Source organism: Mytilus californianus, unplaced genomic scaffold, assembly GCF_021869535.1.
Source record: "Mytilus californianus isolate M0D057914Y unplaced genomic scaffold, xbMytCali1.0.p SCAF_2, whole genome shotgun sequence".
NCBI lineage: Eukaryota > Metazoa > Mollusca > Bivalvia > Mytilida > Mytilidae > Mytilus > Mytilus californianus.
Genome location: NW_026262668.1, coordinates 36,422,836 through 36,441,711, shown reverse-complemented (window position 1 = coordinate 36,441,711; position 18,876 = coordinate 36,422,836). Strand labels below are relative to the sequence as shown.

The 18,876-nt window shown below is 32.1% G+C and overlaps 2 protein-coding genes and 1 long non-coding RNA gene across 6 annotated transcripts; 1 reads left to right on the top strand and 2 right to left on the bottom strand.

Moving 5' to 3' along the window:
• Positions 1–204: 204 nt before the first annotated feature.
• On the bottom strand, positions 205–2,736 carry LOC127729841 (uncharacterized). Its single transcript, XR_007994846.1, has 2 exons — positions 2,628–2,736; positions 205–822 (listed from the first exon to the last, which is right to left on the bottom strand). It is a non-coding gene; the product is annotated as an uncharacterized LOC127729841 (long non-coding RNA).
• LOC127729816 (E3 ubiquitin-protein ligase TRIM71-like) lies at positions 2,180–16,131 on the top strand. Its single transcript, XM_052237731.1, has 3 exons — positions 2,180–3,471; positions 12,381–12,473; positions 14,076–16,131. The coding sequence occupies exons 1-3, from the start codon at positions 2,675–2,677 to the stop codon at positions 14,509–14,511; spliced, it is 1,326 nt and encodes a 441-aa protein (XP_052093691.1). The 5' UTR covers positions 2,180–2,674; the 3' UTR covers positions 14,512–16,131.
• On the bottom strand, positions 3,478–11,382 carry LOC127729824 (uncharacterized). 4 transcript variants are annotated; one of them, XR_007994837.1, is made up of 3 exons: positions 5,717–6,854; positions 5,240–5,389; positions 3,478–3,933 (listed from the first exon to the last, which is right to left on the bottom strand). XR_007994837.1 is itself a non-coding variant. In XM_052237746.1 (3 exons), the coding sequence occupies exon 1, from the start codon at positions 10,582–10,584 to the stop codon at positions 9,610–9,612; it is 975 nt and encodes a 324-aa protein (XP_052093706.1). In that variant the 5' UTR covers positions 10,585–11,382; the 3' UTR covers positions 3,478–3,933; positions 5,240–5,389; positions 7,758–9,609. The 4 variants fall into 4 exon arrangements, 3 of the variants coding, with proteins under 3 accessions (XP_052093706.1, XP_052093707.1, XP_052093704.1); XM_052237746.1 differs by lacking the exon at positions 5,717–6,854 and adding an exon at positions 7,758–11,382; XM_052237747.1 differs by lacking the exons at positions 3,478–3,933; positions 5,717–6,854 and adding an exon at positions 7,758–11,382 and having other exon boundaries at positions 5,170–5,389.
• Positions 16,132–18,876: the final 2,745 nt, after the last annotated feature.

Sequence of the window (18,876 nt, the reverse complement as noted above, 5' to 3'; positions counted from 1 at the left end):
TCCTTAGTATTTAGAATAATTAATACTTTTGCAAACAGTAAATTTATAAAAATGACTATATAATAGATATACATGTTTACACCGAAGTGGTGACTAACTACAGAATAAAAACGAATACGTCAGTCACATAGAATTCCATCATATTGACAACAATGTGTGAGCAACACAAACAGACATAATAGGTTAAAAAGTCAAAAATTGAGATACAGCAATCAACATTGTAATATAATCTTAATCACTATACAAATAAATGACTTTTCAACAAAGAAAAACAAAATGGCATATAGACACTCTATAGACAAAGTATATAAGCAAAAAAGCAAGACACGAATACAAAATTGACCATAGCACAATAACAAACTGGCGGGATGTACCGGTATAAGTATCAAGCCACGCCAAAAGTATATTACCAAAAATGGACTAAACAGTAAAGGTTAGTCTCGTTTGTCATAGATTTTGGTACTGAGATATCCGCTTATGTCAAATTTGAGGTATAACTTAACGTCCAAAGATGAGGCAGAGGAAGCCGTGTTTGTTGTTTCTTTAATTTCTAGTTCTGGAGGATAAACTAATGGAACCCAATCAGAAAATTTCGATTGCTAATGGAAAGAACATCATCAATATATCTAAATGTCAAATTAAATGATCTGGCTTCTTTGATCTTGTTGTTTTTGACAAGTGTCTGAAGGAACTCCGACTCGTATGAAAATAAGAAGACATCAAACGAATGGAAAAACAACGGTCATATTCCTGACTTGGTACAGGCATTTCCTTATGTAAAAAATGGTGGGTTAACGACAATACGTATCCGTTATACGAACCCTGAATTTGTAAACAAAATATAAAAGTCTTAAAATGTTAACTTAGTTGATAAATTAAAAGAATGATATAATTTGGCTTCAACAAAGAAAAAGAAAATTTTAACTATTACTATAAATAAAACTATAGGGTGCAGTGAATACCTGCAACAGAATGTCGACTGCGAGGGATACCTGCAGCAGGAATCTGACCTTATTTGTTTTGGGTTCACTGGTCAGCATTAAGTTTTCGTAATTGGGTTCGTTTCCCAGATGCTTTAAGCAATAGGTCCACTATAATCGGCTTAACGAATGTTTGAAAGGTGCACATGGCTGTCTGATAGGGTTCATCCGACCTTGTTTTTATTTCTATGGTTCATTGGTTGACGTTACCCTTCGTGATTATATCCGTTTCTCAGATACTATAAGCAATAGGTCAACCTCATGAAGTGTATAGAATGATAAAAAGGTGCACATGTTCGTCTGGCAGAACTCCTTTGCCATTGATCTCATTTTGAAGGTTCGTGAAGTTATCATATAGAATTTTCAATGAGTGTTTGATCTTAAACACATGATATTTAGTTTGTTTATTATAAATGGCGAAAACATTTTATAGTATCACGTATTGTATTCGGTTAATAGATTGCATAAAAACTTTACTAAAGTATTGGATCAGTTAAAAAGTTTGCAAAATCTAAACAAAGCAAAAGATAGTTTTTTCATTTGATGCTTTATTTCTGGTTTTTGTTCCCCAAATCTAGGAGTGGGTGTTATACTGCATTCATCTTGTCCGTCCATTCGTAAAACAAATATTCTCGTCACAATTTTCTCAGGCACCGCTGAACAGAATCACTTCATATTGGTAGCATCCTAACGTTTCTACCTTTTTACACATCCCTGGTTTTCAAATTTTTACTTTTGGCCGTTTCTGATGAAGGTAAATCAAGAAAAGCGCTAAGGAGGCACGTCATTTATGAAGTGGTTTTCATGGACTGGGGCGATATATTTTTTGCTATTTTATTCAGGGTCCTTTTGTCATATAGCTCTTGACCTCCAATTTTTTCAGGATTAAGCAGTCCTGATAAAGTTAAAACCAGAAAAGCACATCAGACGAACACCAAAGGGGGGGGGGGGGGGGGGGGGCGCTCCAGTCATGCTTCAGTGATTCCCTATATGATCAACCAATTTTTTCCCACAAAAGGGGGGCCCGGGACATTATTTGTTATTGTTCATAAACAAGACTTAAAACTTAAGTCTGGGAGAACATGATTAGTTATATGAACTCTGGAAGATGGTTGGCTCATTCGCAATCATACCACATCTTCCTATTCTTATTTACACGAATATTTAATTGTTTTCAATTGTTACGATTTAACAGGTTCATGGATGACGTGCCAAACTTTAAAAAATGTTGTTATTTGATATCAACTATATAACTAGTTCAGGTTACACAAGTTTAAACTTCATGTATCATGAGACTCCATTGGTAGTCAAGGTCGTTAAAATCCACCCTCGTCGTCAAGTTTAAACATTCACTTGTGAAACGAGGTTCCATGGGTATTTCTTTTTTTCAAGATTAAGGACAACTAAAAACCCGTGTTCCTTAAATATTTATTATCTTTTTTACTAATATACTCATGGTATTTTTTGTAGTATGCACATCCAGCCCACACCCTTTTCCCTTATACATAGTGAAACAAAACAACAACTAAAAATTCGTAATCGTTTTATATAACCCTTGTTACCTCTCTCAGTAAATATATAATTTGGATAGCATTTTAAGTTTACTTTGTAGACATTTTGTGTATTGTTCTTTATTGTATGACTCACAGTATTTATATTATTCGGGAGTAAAATAGGAATCGGTTCTGTCCGTAATGGCTCAGACATCTGTAATCAAATGCAATTTATGTGATGTTAATACTGCATTATACTTCTGTCGAGAATGTGCATCAGCCCTCTGTTCTCAGTGCAGGACAACCCATGACAAACTTCCATCCCTGAAAAATCATTCTGTAACTGATGCAAAAGGAATAGATCGTACGGCGTTCACTTCAGCAACACAATGCAAAATTCATAAACAACAGTACATACTTTACTGCAAAAAATGCGAAATATTAATTTGCAGTAAATGTGTAAGCGGGGATCATAATGGTCACATCACGGCTGACACTGATGCAGTTGTAGGGGATTTACGAGAGTATGTCACCACAAAAGCAGCTGAGGTCAAAACAAAGGAAAAAGGCGTTTTTAGAAAACTTCACGAAAAAGCTGAGGTCCAGCAGACTCTGACAAAGGATGCGCAAACATTTATATCCGACATGAAGACAACGACAGAGGAAATAATAAATATCATCAAGTATAGGCAAAGTATTAAAGTTTGGCAGGTGGAAGATTCAAAGGAACTTTGTATTAAGGCATTACACAAAAACACAACAAAATTGAAAAAAATATGTACGGACCACACTGCAGTCCATGATCGCTTAAACAAATTGTTGACAGAAACTCATGGTATAAGTTTTCTTCACTCGTTCCATATCTTACAGAAAGAAATTAAAGATTTGGACGATGCAATGATTGACGAAAATTTTCAAATGGAACAAATCCCAAAATACAACATCAAAATATTTCTGGAAGAACTGCTTGAACAAATTGCTTCAAAGTTTCAATTAAGGTCAGTTTCAACTTTTTATTAACTCATTTTACCTCGACTATAAAACAAATTCAGTTCTATTTTTGAATGATCTTTTTTTAAACCGGCACCCTCACCAGGGACATTGGCGTGAACAATAAAAATCAGTTGTATAGTTCTTAACATATCAGAACTCGTCGTGTACACATGAACAGTGTAAACTTTGAAAATGTTCGGTTATTTTTGTTTTAAAATTTGAAGCGTAACTTCATTATAATTGCTATATAAAATAACAAAAAGTCGTGCAAAATGCAGATACAAAATTCAAATACAGAAACAGATACAAGGCACGATAATAAATTGTCCAAATATATAGAAACACCTTGAAAGTCGAATTTTTTAAGTAGAAAACTATTCTGTTTTCCGTCATAATCTTTTCAAATCATGAAGATTCTATGTTTCCCATTTTGTTATCATTCCAGTCTTAGCATTTTTCTAAGAACTCTGTAAAACAAAATGTTATAAAAATATGAACAAAACAAAGGTTTCAAAGATGGAAAGACTTGATAATTCGTAGATGTAACATGAGTTTGTAACTTTCATCCTTCAACTAATGGAGTTTGTTTTTAATTTAAAGGGCAATTCACGTGATATAAATCTCCCAAACAAAATACTGAACATTTTTATATGGCACCGAATAATCTACCAAGATGTTACAAAAGCAATTGTTCAAAACCAGCTGATGGAATGACAAAATTCTGACCCCGCGGAGTATATATTAAATTTGTTGTGTTAGTCCTGTTTAACCCTAGGCTTTACTCTGGCCAAAATATTCTTTGATAATTTGGTACCTGGTAACTACATTCCCCTCTTTCTGAGTGTAACATCATGATTTCTTTTCAAAATAATGTTCTTGTACATGTAGTAGGATTTGCTTCATAATAAACCGATGACACATCGAAAAAAAACCAACTGATAATTCATCAACTATAGATGTAATGCATCTCACTTTTACATTGAAAAATCGAATTTTAGATACGACGTTTCCAAATTATAAGCCTGATATCTTTGATCAGACGAACGTTACAATAATCAATTGTTATCTCGAAAAGAATATTACTAGTAACTTTAAATCATATGCATATTTACTTTATGTAGTTTGAGAGTGAGTCGGCTGGTTTAAAATAGCAATAACCTTCTTTATTGCTAGAATGTATCTAATGATTAAGTCTGGTCACCTTGGTGGAGAGATTGCATTTCCGATGTCACTGGGACATCACAAAATATATTCATATAGAACTATATATTTTTAGGCCTAGATATAAGTTAAATTATATGCGACTGCATTATTTGCAAGGTCTTAACAGGCAGTAAAAATATACATGTCTTGATTGTTCTTGTACATTATTTGTAAATAAGCATTTTCGCTTTAAACTAAAGTTTTAGTAGATTGAAAGACTTTTTGTCTGATTTAAAAAAAAAACGTCTTGTAATAATATTTGAAATAGCTCTCGCCGCGATACAGCTTTTTTTTTGCTGATACGGCGTAAAGCAATCACCAATCAATCAATCAATATTCCTGTACACAGTTTTTCTCAAGACAAGACCTGTAGAAAATGTATGCACAGGCTTGTTTTCGATTTGACCCGCGGACAGGTGAACTAGCACTAAACAAGAGTGATGTGTTACGACAGAAAAATCGACTTTTAATTGTAGCAAACAAAAGACACAAATCAATGATAAAATTTAACAAGATTTATTATACACAAGTTTACAAGAAATATTACACAAATAGTAATGTCAACTTAACTTTATCTTTTCTTGACCCGGAAATCTTCTCGGGAATCTCGGGAATTCTTTGAAAAGAATATTACGTCCAATAGGTCATAATCTAGTATGATGTAGTTTGTAAATAAAAGTGTCAATCCAACTGCTGAGAATGTTGATGTATATGATTATTCTGGAAAAATTATGTAAGTGAAATAGAAAAATCTAATCATTCCATGAGTATCCATGATGGTGCTAGTGATTTCTAAACTGCATAGTTGTAACACAATGTGTATTATTTTGTACACAATGTAAACAAATGTAAACATTCTTAGGCCACACAAAACAATTTAGGTCAGCTAAATAAATATGATAGTTACAATATCATAACACCTCCCCCCTTAAAAAAAGTTTGAGTGTAATAAAAACTTTTCATGAATAATATGTACAAAAATACATAGTATATACAAAGTGTTTTAATAAGTTCTAGATAAAGCATCTGCTATTATATTATCTTTACCTTTAATATGTTTAATAATAACATCATATTCCTGTAACAATAATCTCCGCCTAGTCAACCTCTGGTTCTTGATTCTCATTTTATGTATGAAGGTAAGAGGATTATGATCAGTATAAACAAGAATAGGATGCACAGTAGGGTTTAAATATACATCAAAATGTTGAAGTGCAGACAACAGTCCAAAACACTCTTTTTCAATAGTCGAATATTTTTTCTGATGTTTATCTAATTTCTGAAAAAAATATGATATAGGTTTCTCAACATTATCATCTGTCTCTTGATATAAAACAGCTCCAACTCCTACATAGCTTGCATCAACGGCAAGTTTAAATTGTTTTTCAAAGTCTGGAGTGACCAGAACTGGACTATTAATTAAAAGTGATTTGCTATTTTCAAAAGCATTTTGACAATTTTCACTCCAGATAAATTTAGAATCTTTCCGTAAAAGATGAGTCAATGGTTGAACAACAGTAGCAAAATTTGAACAGAATTTCCTGTAAAATCCAATCATGCCTAAATATCTCATAAGTTGTTTTTTATTTGTAGGAGGAGGAAATTTGGTAATTGCATCCACTTTATAGCCGTAATAGGTTTCACCTGACCTTTGCCAACTGTATGCCCTAAATAATCAACAGTGGCCTGACAAAATTCACTTTTACCAAGATTAACAGTCAAATTTGATTGTGACAATCTATCAAAAGTATCATATAAATGTGTTAAATGCTGTTCCCAACTATCACTACATACAATGAGATCATCAATATAAGCATAACAACAGTCTAAATCTTTTATAACATTATTGATCATTCTTTGAAATGTAGCTGGAGCACTTTTCATACCAAACGGCATGACAGTATACTGAAATAAGCCATCTGGTGTTACAAAAGCTGATATTTCTCGAACTCTCGGTGTTAATGGAACTTGCCAGTAACTTTTCAACAAATCAAATTTGCTCACAAATTTTGCTTGACCAATCTTGTCAATACAATCGTCTATCCTTGGAATCGGATAGGAATCGGATTTTGAAACTTAATTTACTTTTCTGAAATCAGTCACGAAACAAAATATTTTATCTGGTTTGGGCACAAGGAGACAAGGAGAGCTCCATTCACTGTTACTCGGCTCAATAATATTATTGTCAAGCATATATCTTGTACATTATTTGTAAATAAGCATTTTCGCTTTAAACTAAAGTTTTAGTAGATTGAAAGACTTTTTGTCTGATTTAAAAAAAAAACGTCTTGTAATAATATTTGAAATAGCTCTCGCCGCGATACAGCTTTTTTTTTGCTGATACGGCGTAAAGCAATCACCAATCAATCAATCAATATTCCTGTACACAGTTTTTCTCAAGACAAGACCTGTAGAAAATGTATGCACAGGCTTGTTTTCGATTTGACCCGCGGACAGGTGAACTAGCACTAAACAAGAGTGATGTGTTACGACAGAAAAATCGACTTTTAATTGTAGCAAACAAAAGACACAAATCAATGATAAAATTTAACAAGATTTATTATACACAAGTTTACAAGAAATATTACACAAATAGTAATGTCAACTTAACTTTATCTTTTCTTGACCCGGAAATCTTCTCGGGAATCTCGGGAATTCTTTGAAAAGAATATTACGTCCAATAGGTCATAATCTAGTATGATGTAGTTTGTAAATAAAAGTGTCAATCCAACTGCTGAGAATGTTGATGTATATGATTATTCTGGAAAAATTATGTAAGTGAAATAGAAAAATCTAATCATTCCATGAGTATCCATGATGGTGCTAGTGATTTCTAAACTGCATAGTTGTAACACAATGTGTATTATTTTGTACACAATGTAAACAAATGTAAACATTCTTAGGCCACACAAAACAATTTAGGTCAGCTAAATAAATATGATAGTTACAATATCATAACACCTCCCCCCTTAAAAAAAGTTTGAGTGTAATAAAAACTTTTCATGAATAATATGTACAAAAATACATAGTATATACAAAGTGTTTTAATAAGTTCTAGATAAAGCATCTGCTATTATATTATCTTTACCTTTAATATGTTTAATAATAACATCATATTCCTGTAACAATAATCTCCGCCTAGTCAACCTCTGGTTCTTGATTCTCATTTTATGTATGAAGGTAAGAGGATTATGATCAGTATAAACAAGAATAGGATGCACAGTAGGGTTTAAATATACATCAAAATGTTGAAGTGCAGACAACAGTCCAAAACACTCTTTTTCAATAGTCGAATATTTTTTCTGATGTTTATCTAATTTCTGAAAAAAATATGATATAGGTTTCTCAACATTATCATCTGTCTCTTGATATAAAACAGCTCCAACTCCTACATAGCTTGCATCAACGGCAAGTTTAAATTGTTTTTCAAAGTCTGGAGTGACCAGAACTGGACTATTAATTAAAAGTGATTTGCTATTTTCAAAAGCATTTTGACAATTTTCACTCCAGATAAATTTAGAATCTTTCCGTAAAAGATGAGTCAATGGTTGAACAACAGTAGCAAAATTTGAACAGAATTTCCTGTAAAATCCAATCATGCCTAAATATCTCATAAGTTGTTTTTTATTTGTAGGAGGAGGAAATTTGGTAATTGCATCCACTTTATAGCCGTAATAGGTTTCACCTGACCTTTGCCAACTGTATGCCCTAAATAATCAACAGTGGCCTGACAAAATTCACTTTTACCAAGATTAACAGTCAAATTTGATTGTGACAATCTATCAAAAGTATCATATAAATGTGTTAAATGCTGTTCCCAACTATCACTACATACAATGAGATCATCAATATAAGCATAACAACAGTCTAAATCTTTTATAACATTATTGATCATTCTTTGAAATGTAGCTGGAGCACTTTTCATACCAAACGGCATGACAGTATACTGAAATAAGCCATCTGGTGTTACAAAAGCTGATATTTCTCGAACTCTCGGTGTTAATGGAACTTGCCAGTAACTTTTCAACAAATCAAATTTGCTCACAAATTTTGCTTGACCAATCTTGTCAATACAATCGTCTATCCTTGGAATCGGATAGGAATCGGATTTTGAAACTTAATTTACTTTTCTGAAATCAGTCACGAAACAAAATATTTTATCTGGTTTGGGCACAAGGAGACAAGGAGAGCTCCATTCACTGTTACTCGGCTCAATAATATTATTGTCAAGCATATATTTATTAATATTACTTTTACTGTTGAGTCTGTTTTTTGTGATATACATTTGACGTGACTCTGTACTTATGTATATCGTCATACTTTGTACCACACAATTATTTTATTTTATTTATTAATATTACTTTTACTGTTAAGTCTGTTTTTTGTTATATCCATGTTACGTGACTCTGTATTTATGTATCCCCTCATACTTTGAACGACAAAACTATTTTATGTCTACCTGTGCGAATTTCAAACGCGCGATTTTACGCCAGTACTTAAAACCTTCCATCCTTTATTGGTGGATTTTACATAGATAAATAAAATCGTATAATATAAGCAAAATGAGGATGTTAAATTTGATGTATGCCTTTTTGTGCTTCTTCGTTACATTTGTTTGTTTTTATAGTGATTTAGATGATAACACAATGTTGACTGCTGTACCCCTATTTTTGACATTTTTACCTATTGTGTCTGTTTGTTTTGTTCACGCATCGTTGTCAAAATAATGGAATTTGATGCGATGGTCATACAAGTGAGAGGTTTAGCTAGCTATAAAACCAGGTTCAATCCACCATTTTCTACATAAGAAAATGCCTGTACCAAGTCAGGAATATGACAGTTGTTATCCATTCGTTTGATGTGTTTGTTTTTTTGATTTTGCCATTTGATTGTGGACTTTCCTTTCTGAATTTTCCTCGGAGTTCAGTATTGTTGTGATTTTACTTTTTAATTTCTTGTCTCATAAATTCATGTTTGAGTGGATTGAGCCGGTAAGGATGTTGCTTAATTGGAGAAGCATCGCCTACATCGACATCATGACAAACAGCAGTGGTTTTGTTTGGCACATCTGGAAAGAGATTTTTAAAAGAAAATACCAAAGCTTTTATTTTTTCTCTACGATCAAAAGACAGATGGGCAAATTTTGAATCTAAATTTGACAAAATTTTAGAATTTTTCAATCTTACTGTTTGGTCCATAGTTTTAGAACTAAAAGGTGGTTCAATTACATCTGGTTTGTCGTGATTGTTCTCCAATTTAACCATGGCTAAAGTGGCAACTGGTTTACTCTCATATTCATTAGTACGCTCAACATATGGTTTTAACATATGAATATGACACACTCTATTTTGTTTGCGCCGACCTGGAGTTTTAACAGTATAATTCAAATCATTGATTTTACTCTCTATTGTATAAGGACCACAATATTTAGCCGGTAAAGGATGTCCAGGGACTGGCAAAAATACAAGTACCTTATCACCAGGCTCAAAAACTCTGTCCCTGGCATCTTTATTATACCATATTTTTATCTTGTTCTGTACATTTTTTAAGTTTTTCTGAGCAATTTGACAAGCAGTATACAATTTTTCTTTTAATCTAGATACAAAGTCTAATTTTTTTTCCATCTCTAACCTTTCCTCTTTTTCCAATTGTTTTATTTTGAGTACATGTTCTAATTCAAGCTGTTTTAATTTGACAGCGTCAACATTTTCGGCCTTAAGTTCAAGAGCCTCTTCACCTAAAAATTCTGCAACAACTAATTTGTCTATTACCAAATTTTTTATAATTTGTTTTCTCATAAATACTCTAAAATCTAATTTCAGATGTTTAGCAAGCAACACTAATTCCTCTTTCTTTAAATTATCAAACCCCTCCAGGTCTGGCGTTTTCAAAAATTTACCGGCATCAAATGCCATTGTGTATAATTTTGTTGGCTAGTTCTAATAAAAATACTAAAAATTTTCAATGAGATATTTACGTTATTCCGGACGAGCCCCCAATTTTTGTTACGACAGAAAATCGATTTTTAATTGTAGCCAACAAAAGACACAAATCAATGATAAAATTTAAAATATTTATTATACACACGTTTACAAGAAGTATTACACAAATAGTAATGTCAACTTAACTGTCAAAATATGAGTCCAATCTTTTATCTTTTCTTTATCCGGAAATCTTCTCGGGAATCCACACAGAATATTACGTCCAATAGGTCACAATCTAGTATGATGTAGTTTGTAAATAAAAGTGGCAATCCAACTGCTGAGAATGTTGATGTTTATCGATGTCTAAGTCTATATCTATGTCTGTGTCTAACTTAAGGGTCTGCATTTAAATACTTGTTACGGAACGTTCTAGATAACGGTAGAGTTGAATTACGCATCTTTTGTTATGATTATTCTGGAAACGTTATGTAAGTGAAATAGAAAGTTCTAATCATTCCATGAGTATCCATGATGGTTCTAGTGATTTCTAAACTGCACAGTTGTAACACAATGTGTATTATTTTGTACACAATGTAAACAAATGTAAACATTCTTAGGCCACACAAGACAAATTAGGTCAGCTAAATAAATATGATAGTTACAATATCATAACAGATGGCAGATAGTATATCTTGCAAACTTATTACTTAAATTTGTAAAATTAAAAACAATGTTTACAACAGACATACACACATAAGTATAAAATAAATCCTTCAATATATGCTTACTTTTCTTTTTGGTGGAAGTGTTACAAGTTACCACTTATTTCAACTTTTGAAAGCGACACTTTCTGTAAATTCAAAGATATATAGATTGAACTCATTTTTTCTGATTTGTACATTCGCATATAATAAAATACTTTTTATATTAATTTTAAGGCTTGGTTTCACTTCTTACCAGAACAAAATGAGTGTCTGTGCATCATATTCACACGAAAAAAACATGGTTACACTTGAAAAATCAGATCAATTCACTCGAAAAAACACGATCCCATCCGGTTACAATATATACAGTGAGTTTGGTGTATGTTTTTCTTCGTGTCTAATCCGGAAGAAGAAAAATCTAAAGCTTTGGCATTTGAGATTTGAAAAAAAGTAATATAGGATTATGATTAGGTTCATCAAATTAAAGGAAATGGTCATGAGTTGAAAACATTATCTAGTACCAAAATGATTTAATTACAAAAACATGAAAAACGCATGTGTTTTTGATACAACCGTTCCCAGATACTCCCATAACAAATAGTTTCGAAGCCAAAAAAAAAGAAAATGTAAAGGTTCTGAGTTGCAACGGTAGATATAGAAAAGTTTGTGACGTTAAATTTATAAACTAAACAAAATTCATGTCCATCCATCTTAACTTCTGAGCGATTTGAATTACGGGCTACATGACAGACGACTAAGCGGTTGTTGTATCTTGATATAATTTTAGTTTCATGTAAGATCGAATTAGCAAAAGCTTTACTTTTTTCTGTTCGCTGCTTGTACACGTCTGTTTGGCCGATCCATACACAAGTCAATGTTTATATTTTACAGGTTTCGTTCTAATTTTTAACTTGGATTTTGATTTCTTTTATCCCGTTCTTGATTTGAAACTTTCTACCTGCATATCATGAAAATAGATTCTGAAGTGTCAAGAATAAGACACTTACGAGTAACTTTTCATGGGCTGTTTCAAATGTGATATATGTTAACCATGCAAAACTGCTAATGATATATATTATTTAGATTACAAAATATTGATCTCAAGCCACAGAAAGGAGACGAACTGGAACAGGAAATGAAGGAATCACAACAGGGAATTGACTTAAACAAAGAGAGGTTTGCTTTACTTTTTTTTTTAATTCTGAATCGTTCAACCAGATATTTGCTGATTTCGGCATGCTAAATAAATTTCAATCACAAATATAATTAAGAATTTTATTTTTAGAAAAACAAAGTCAATGGCCGCAAATAAATCATTTCGCCTAGATGCATATCATTACATTTCTAAGTCAACTAGTTTGTCTTAAATAATGGAAGTACATTGAGTACTTGTTGTTGACCAGATCAGGTTGCAACTTTTATATCAATTCTAATGCCATTTCCTGAGGGGACCAAGTTGGTTCAATACTCTTTAATCTAAAACAAATATATGTACGATAATTACACACAAAAATATGACCGATGTAATACGCTTCAACATTCGATATAACATTCAAACTTTGTTTCAACAATCACTTTTCAATATTCGGTTTATTTGATATTCAATTTAAACGTTCAGCTTATAAATTTTGAAATGTCAACTTCGATTTTCAACTTAGACTAATTTCAAAATTTAAACATTTAAAGTCGTTTGATACGAATCTCTTAATTATAAAGTTAAAGAAATTATTGAACCAATGCATGCATATATACTTAACTAAGTCTTATATGCACATTAAACATTTATTACGAATCTATAACGTACTATCTACTTATAATATTTTATTCATTTGTTTTATAGTCAAAAATACAAGTATATTAAACATTCCTTCTTTTTTTAATTTTAAAGTTGCATATGACTTTAAAGATTAATGTTTTACTCTGTTTGACGCATACAATAACTGACAAATGGGATTTGAAAAATGACAATACAATTTGAAAGCCCAATTCATGCTAGCCGTAGCGGAAAGAGGGTACATGTAATTTATGCTTGCCGGAACAGATCCTGTCCATCCTCCTGACAATCAAAAAGTTTTTTGACCTAGATAAGTTGCGTCGCACTTTTGTTATAACGGGATTTGAACTATGTTTATGTCGAACAAAATGTCGTATTACGAAGACAGTGCTAACAAAGTTTTTATTATAAATTCAAACTATAAGAAAACGTAAAAAAAATTCCTTGATCTAATAAAACTTTTCCTTAGAGTGTTACAGACATTGACAAAGTCAAACATTTATTATTGGTACGGAATTTTATACAAAGTGCACTAACATATGTAAGGAGGAAAAGCTATTTACGCTTCACACGAATGAAACAGTATATAAACAATTACTTTGTCAAAGGATAAAAAATGCTCTGCTTCCAAAGAAAATCACCTACCTGATCATTTATCATGCCTTAATCATTTTATGTTTTCTAGTTTAATGATAAGGTCATATTTTCGATAAACAAAACGTACTTATATTTTAGAGCGATACAAAACAAATTAGATAGGCTACAACCTACAAGGTCTGATTATTAGACGATATATGCATTAAATCCATTAATATAAGTTGTGGAGATAATATTCGTTACTCGCTGTTTAATGAACAATAAATGTAATTTATGCATCCTTGGCTTTCCAATGTTCGGGCTTTAGCGTTCCTGTTGAAATTAGACCTGAAAGTGTTTCGGACACACACAAAGTGTTATTTTCATTATGACAAAGTTTATATAACAATAATTTATTCTTTTAACAGTTGGGCTGCTTATCCAAAAAGCGTAACTGATATTTCAAATGGTGCATGCATGGGTTGCGGAGTATATGGGTCGGATGGAATCACTTACAACAAGACGAACAAAATGCCTAACATTTCACAACCTCAGCTGCAATATATTCTTGAATGCATTAAGCATGATAACACAATATCACTGACAAGTGTTGAATTGGGTGATATGAAATTCATATACATACGAGAACTTGACGATGGCAGAAATGTCCACGTGTTTAAAAAATTTAAAGATAGAGATCCTGAATCGGAAAACAAGCTTGAACTCGCCAACTGTATGCTTTACCTGCAATCCTCTAAAAAAGTCACAATTATAGCTTTGAGTGAATCACATAAAATACTCGGAAAAGCAGGATTGAACAGGATGAATGATATCATTCAATTTTTTAAAACAAGTGTTTGGTAGGTAAATATAGCTACCCCAGACCATGTACTCCCGCAATACAGTCACCCTTAGGCTGCATTGTTTGAAAAAAATATATTATTTTTATTGATTATGCTTTTGAAAATCATTCAAAAAGGGGACCTTATTGTTTTATCAAGATATAATTTATTTGCTTCATCACAGACGACACAAAGGTGAACAACCAAATTAAATTTCTGAATAATATTATGATACTTATCAGTTAAAGGGGCACTAGCTACGAGGTACATAAAAAATCTAAAATATGATTTGTTTTGTTCAATCATTAATGAAAGTGAAATAGTGAAATAGTAATTCGTTTTTAGCAGCTAGTCTGGTTCAATCTTGTCAAACTAAGCTAACAAACATTGATGATGAATTAATCACTTGCAATAGAATAATTCGTCCTCATTGAATCCGTATTCATGTGAACTTCAATTTAACCCCTTAGCTAGAGCTGGATAACGCATGAATTGTTCGTGTTAAGTTATTTAAAGGAAAATAATGTCAAAATTGAAAGTGAAACAAAGGTAAATAATTTGAATGATTGATTCGATCCACAAAACATCATTCTTATACAGGTAAAAACCGTGATAAACATATATTTTTAATCTACAATATGAAATTAACCAGACCTAGAACAATATAATTGGACGAGTTGGCTTTCTATTTACATCTATATTTATGTTTATATCGCTTATATGACCATCGGAGGTCTTCGGAGGTCAACTCGATAGTTAATTAGATACCATCTAGACTAAAATACACACGAAACGAAGCTTCATATTATCGAGCCCATACCCTGTAAATTGTTTATTTTAGACTTTTTATAATTTGGATAAACGTTTTACTTTGTTATAAATCAAATATGAGAATTTGAGTCAAATCGGTGAACATGAATTTGACAGCTAGTGCCCCTTTAATAGTTTACATTTTAATAGGAACTGTCATTTGTTTTTCTTGCTTTGTTTCATTTTTTTCTTTCAATTTGTTTTTTGTGTGTGTTTTATTTTTATTTTATTTTTTTTATATATATATACATATGTATACTTTATTGTAACACATTTAACTCTGTTTCTCACAGTTTCATATAATTACTCGCCAAAATGAAGTACTAAAAATATATAAAGGAATGAGTGTATATACATAATATCTATGTTACAATGTATATGAATTTAAGGCGCAATTACTGTTTAAGTAAGCCGCCTACTTAAACTAATAACAACAACAACATTTGTAAGAACTAACAACCCACAAGAACTTCTGAACTGATGATTTCAGTCTTGTATTGTCTTACCTTTGCTAGTTAGAGTTTCGAGTTAAATCAAATATTCCTCTATTATCAATTCGACATAATAATAACATGCTTTAGAATACCATATAACCTTAGATCCTTTCACATCTTTGGACAAGTGGGATGTTATAACTCAAGTATGTCAGGTAGTAGGTTGGTTCCAATCGTAAATTCATTATACCCTCGGAATATACAAATTGCAAGTTTATAAACTTGAACCAGACTAGGACAGTTTACGGTTGGAAATACTAAACTGCAAACTCTGCAATATATAAGAGTGATATTATAAGTTTCAAATAAACTAACTACGACATAATGACATAATGGTAGTTAAGTGTCATTGTTATAATTTAATAAACAATAAAATCACATTATTCAGACAACAATTGAAGGTCGTTCCACCCCAAATGTGCATATTTAACGACATGACGCAACTAACAATTTTGTAAAATTGTATGTCGGTATCTTAAACAGTTTCTGAGGAAAGCGATTATAAGCCAAAGTCAAAATGTTTGATATCATATACCAAATATCTTAGCGACATCTTGCGAGACAAATTAAAAGCCTTAAATACTGATTATTAGATAGGAAAATTATCATATCCGGTTTAAAATTTCAATTCTGGGGTCAAATAATAGCTTAATTTACGCTGAATTCAAAAATATGTGGTTTCGATATACTTTTGCTAAAAATATGGGATATAAGAAGGTACATATCACTTATATTAAATACATAAGGGGGAATACCTCTCATATGGAGTCTGCGACAGCTACTTTCAAATTGATTGTCGACATCCTGAAATATTACGAGCAATTTGGGAAAATAATGTAGTTATAATCTTTTACTGCTGCGAGGAGTAGTGCGCACAAACTCTACGGAATTAACTTAGAGATCGAAATTATGGAACTACTATCCATGCCTTGACTGCATATGGGATGCATTTCCCAGTATGTATTCAATTACGTGAAATTTAATTCCTGCTCGTAAACAGTGATAAAGACCAGGATGTTTTATTTTTTTGAGGTCCTTGATCCCAAAAAAAAAATTGAGGTCATTGGAATGTTCTTATTTTGACTGTAATGTTACCGCTATTGTTTTGGGATTGTACTAAATAATGAAAAACGATTTCTACCAAAACGTTTGTTTCGAAATGTCGTAACTAAAAGATGCTGGTGAAGGATACGATGACATTAAGTAGGAGTCTCTCCCCTAGAATATTCACAATAATCATAATAATGATATAACTCATTAACCATATATAGTAGAGGGGCGAAAGATACCAGAGGGACAGTCAAACTCATAGATCGAAAATAAATTGACAACGCCATGGCTAAAAAATAAAAAGACAAACAGAAAAATAATGGTACACAAGAAACAACATAGAAAACTAAAGACTAGGCAACACGAACCCCACCAAAAACTTGGGGTGATCTCAGGTGCTCCGGAAGGGTAAGCAGATCTTGCTCCACATGTGGCACCCGTCGTGTTGGTCATGTTATTAAAAAAAATCCGGTAAATAGTCTAATTCGGTAGGTCACATTCGTGGTGAAAAAGGAAGTGGATTGTAATTACGACATAAGAAACATATCCGATATCATCTGTGAAACGGTTATTCCATAACGGTCAACCAACTCGTGATGGCGTCCGTAAAATTTACGAAGGGATGATTTCAACTTCACCATTTGGAACTCGTGGTTTAATAGCTTCCTGATAGTAGTGATCGGTGTTTTGTTATTAGCTTCTTCCTAATTAAAACTTAGGTCAAGGTCAAAGGTCACTTTGAAGAAAAGATTTTGACATTTGCTTTAGCTTCATTCTGGTATATGATAAAGCCCTGTGATCTTTTGAATTATGTAGAAAGTCATTTAACCTTGAAAAGGTCAACCGGACAAAACCTATGTTAAAGGCTTCAATGTGATTTTGAGATGAAGAACAGCAATAAAAGCGATGTTCCTTTGTTTTTTGTGTTTTGCTGTTTATGTACTAATTTTGTGTAATTGATGAATACTCTATATTCTTTTCCTATTTTGAAAACCGAAAGTAGCCATTTGTGCACACAAATTTAATGTAAAAGTACCTAGAACTATATCTTGTTAGAATCAGTGTTAAGTCAGCATTCTTAATTCTCAAAAGTTTATAGAAACCATATATTTTGGAATCAGGTTTAAGTAACTATTATTTGACTCAGGAAGAGACTTAAAGAGTAACGGTAGTTGTTAATTATCTCCATTATGACTTGAAAAAGAAAATTACACTATGTATTTTTTTTCAGTGTAAGATAAACTATATTCTGACATTTGTAGATTAGTGAAAAGACCTTGTTTTATTTTAAACATTTCTTCTCGGAAAACATTGTCAAAATGCTTGTTATAACTTCCTTTCTTAAAGATGTCCAATTGGTCTCAAAATTTCCAGCCAGCAGTGTATAAGGTAATCGATCAAAACAAAATTACGGTGACTTGACTATGGGTGTTGCTGTTTACCTTTACCTAATGTTCAACCAGATTGTAAAATTGACTATACAATTGGGACATTTAAATTGACCAGTTGGTATTGTTAGAGTTGAGTCTACCTTGATGCTACCTGTACTGATTTTTATTCACCTAACCCAACCTTACAGCATGCTTTTTTCCTGAAGTTTTTCTTCACCTAGGGTTATTCTATTATTACGGAAGCCGATAAGGGTCATTCAAAAAAAAAAATTTATGTCGTAATAACGACATAGTTTGTCGTAATAACGACATATTATGTGGAAATAACGACATCGCTATGTCGTAATTACGACATATTATGTGGAAATAACGACATCGCTATGTCGTAATAACGACATCGCTATATATATACATAAAATAGTATGTATTATGATTGCCAAGAGACTGTATGACACAGAAATTTACAACTATAGGTCATCATAATGCCTTCAAAAATGAGAAAAGCCCCCACATAGTCAGCTATAAAAGGCCCCGAAATGACAAATGTTAAACAATTTAATTCAAACGAGAAAACTAACGGCTTTATTAATGTACAAAAAATGAAAAAAAAACAAATATGTTACACAGCAACAAACGACAACC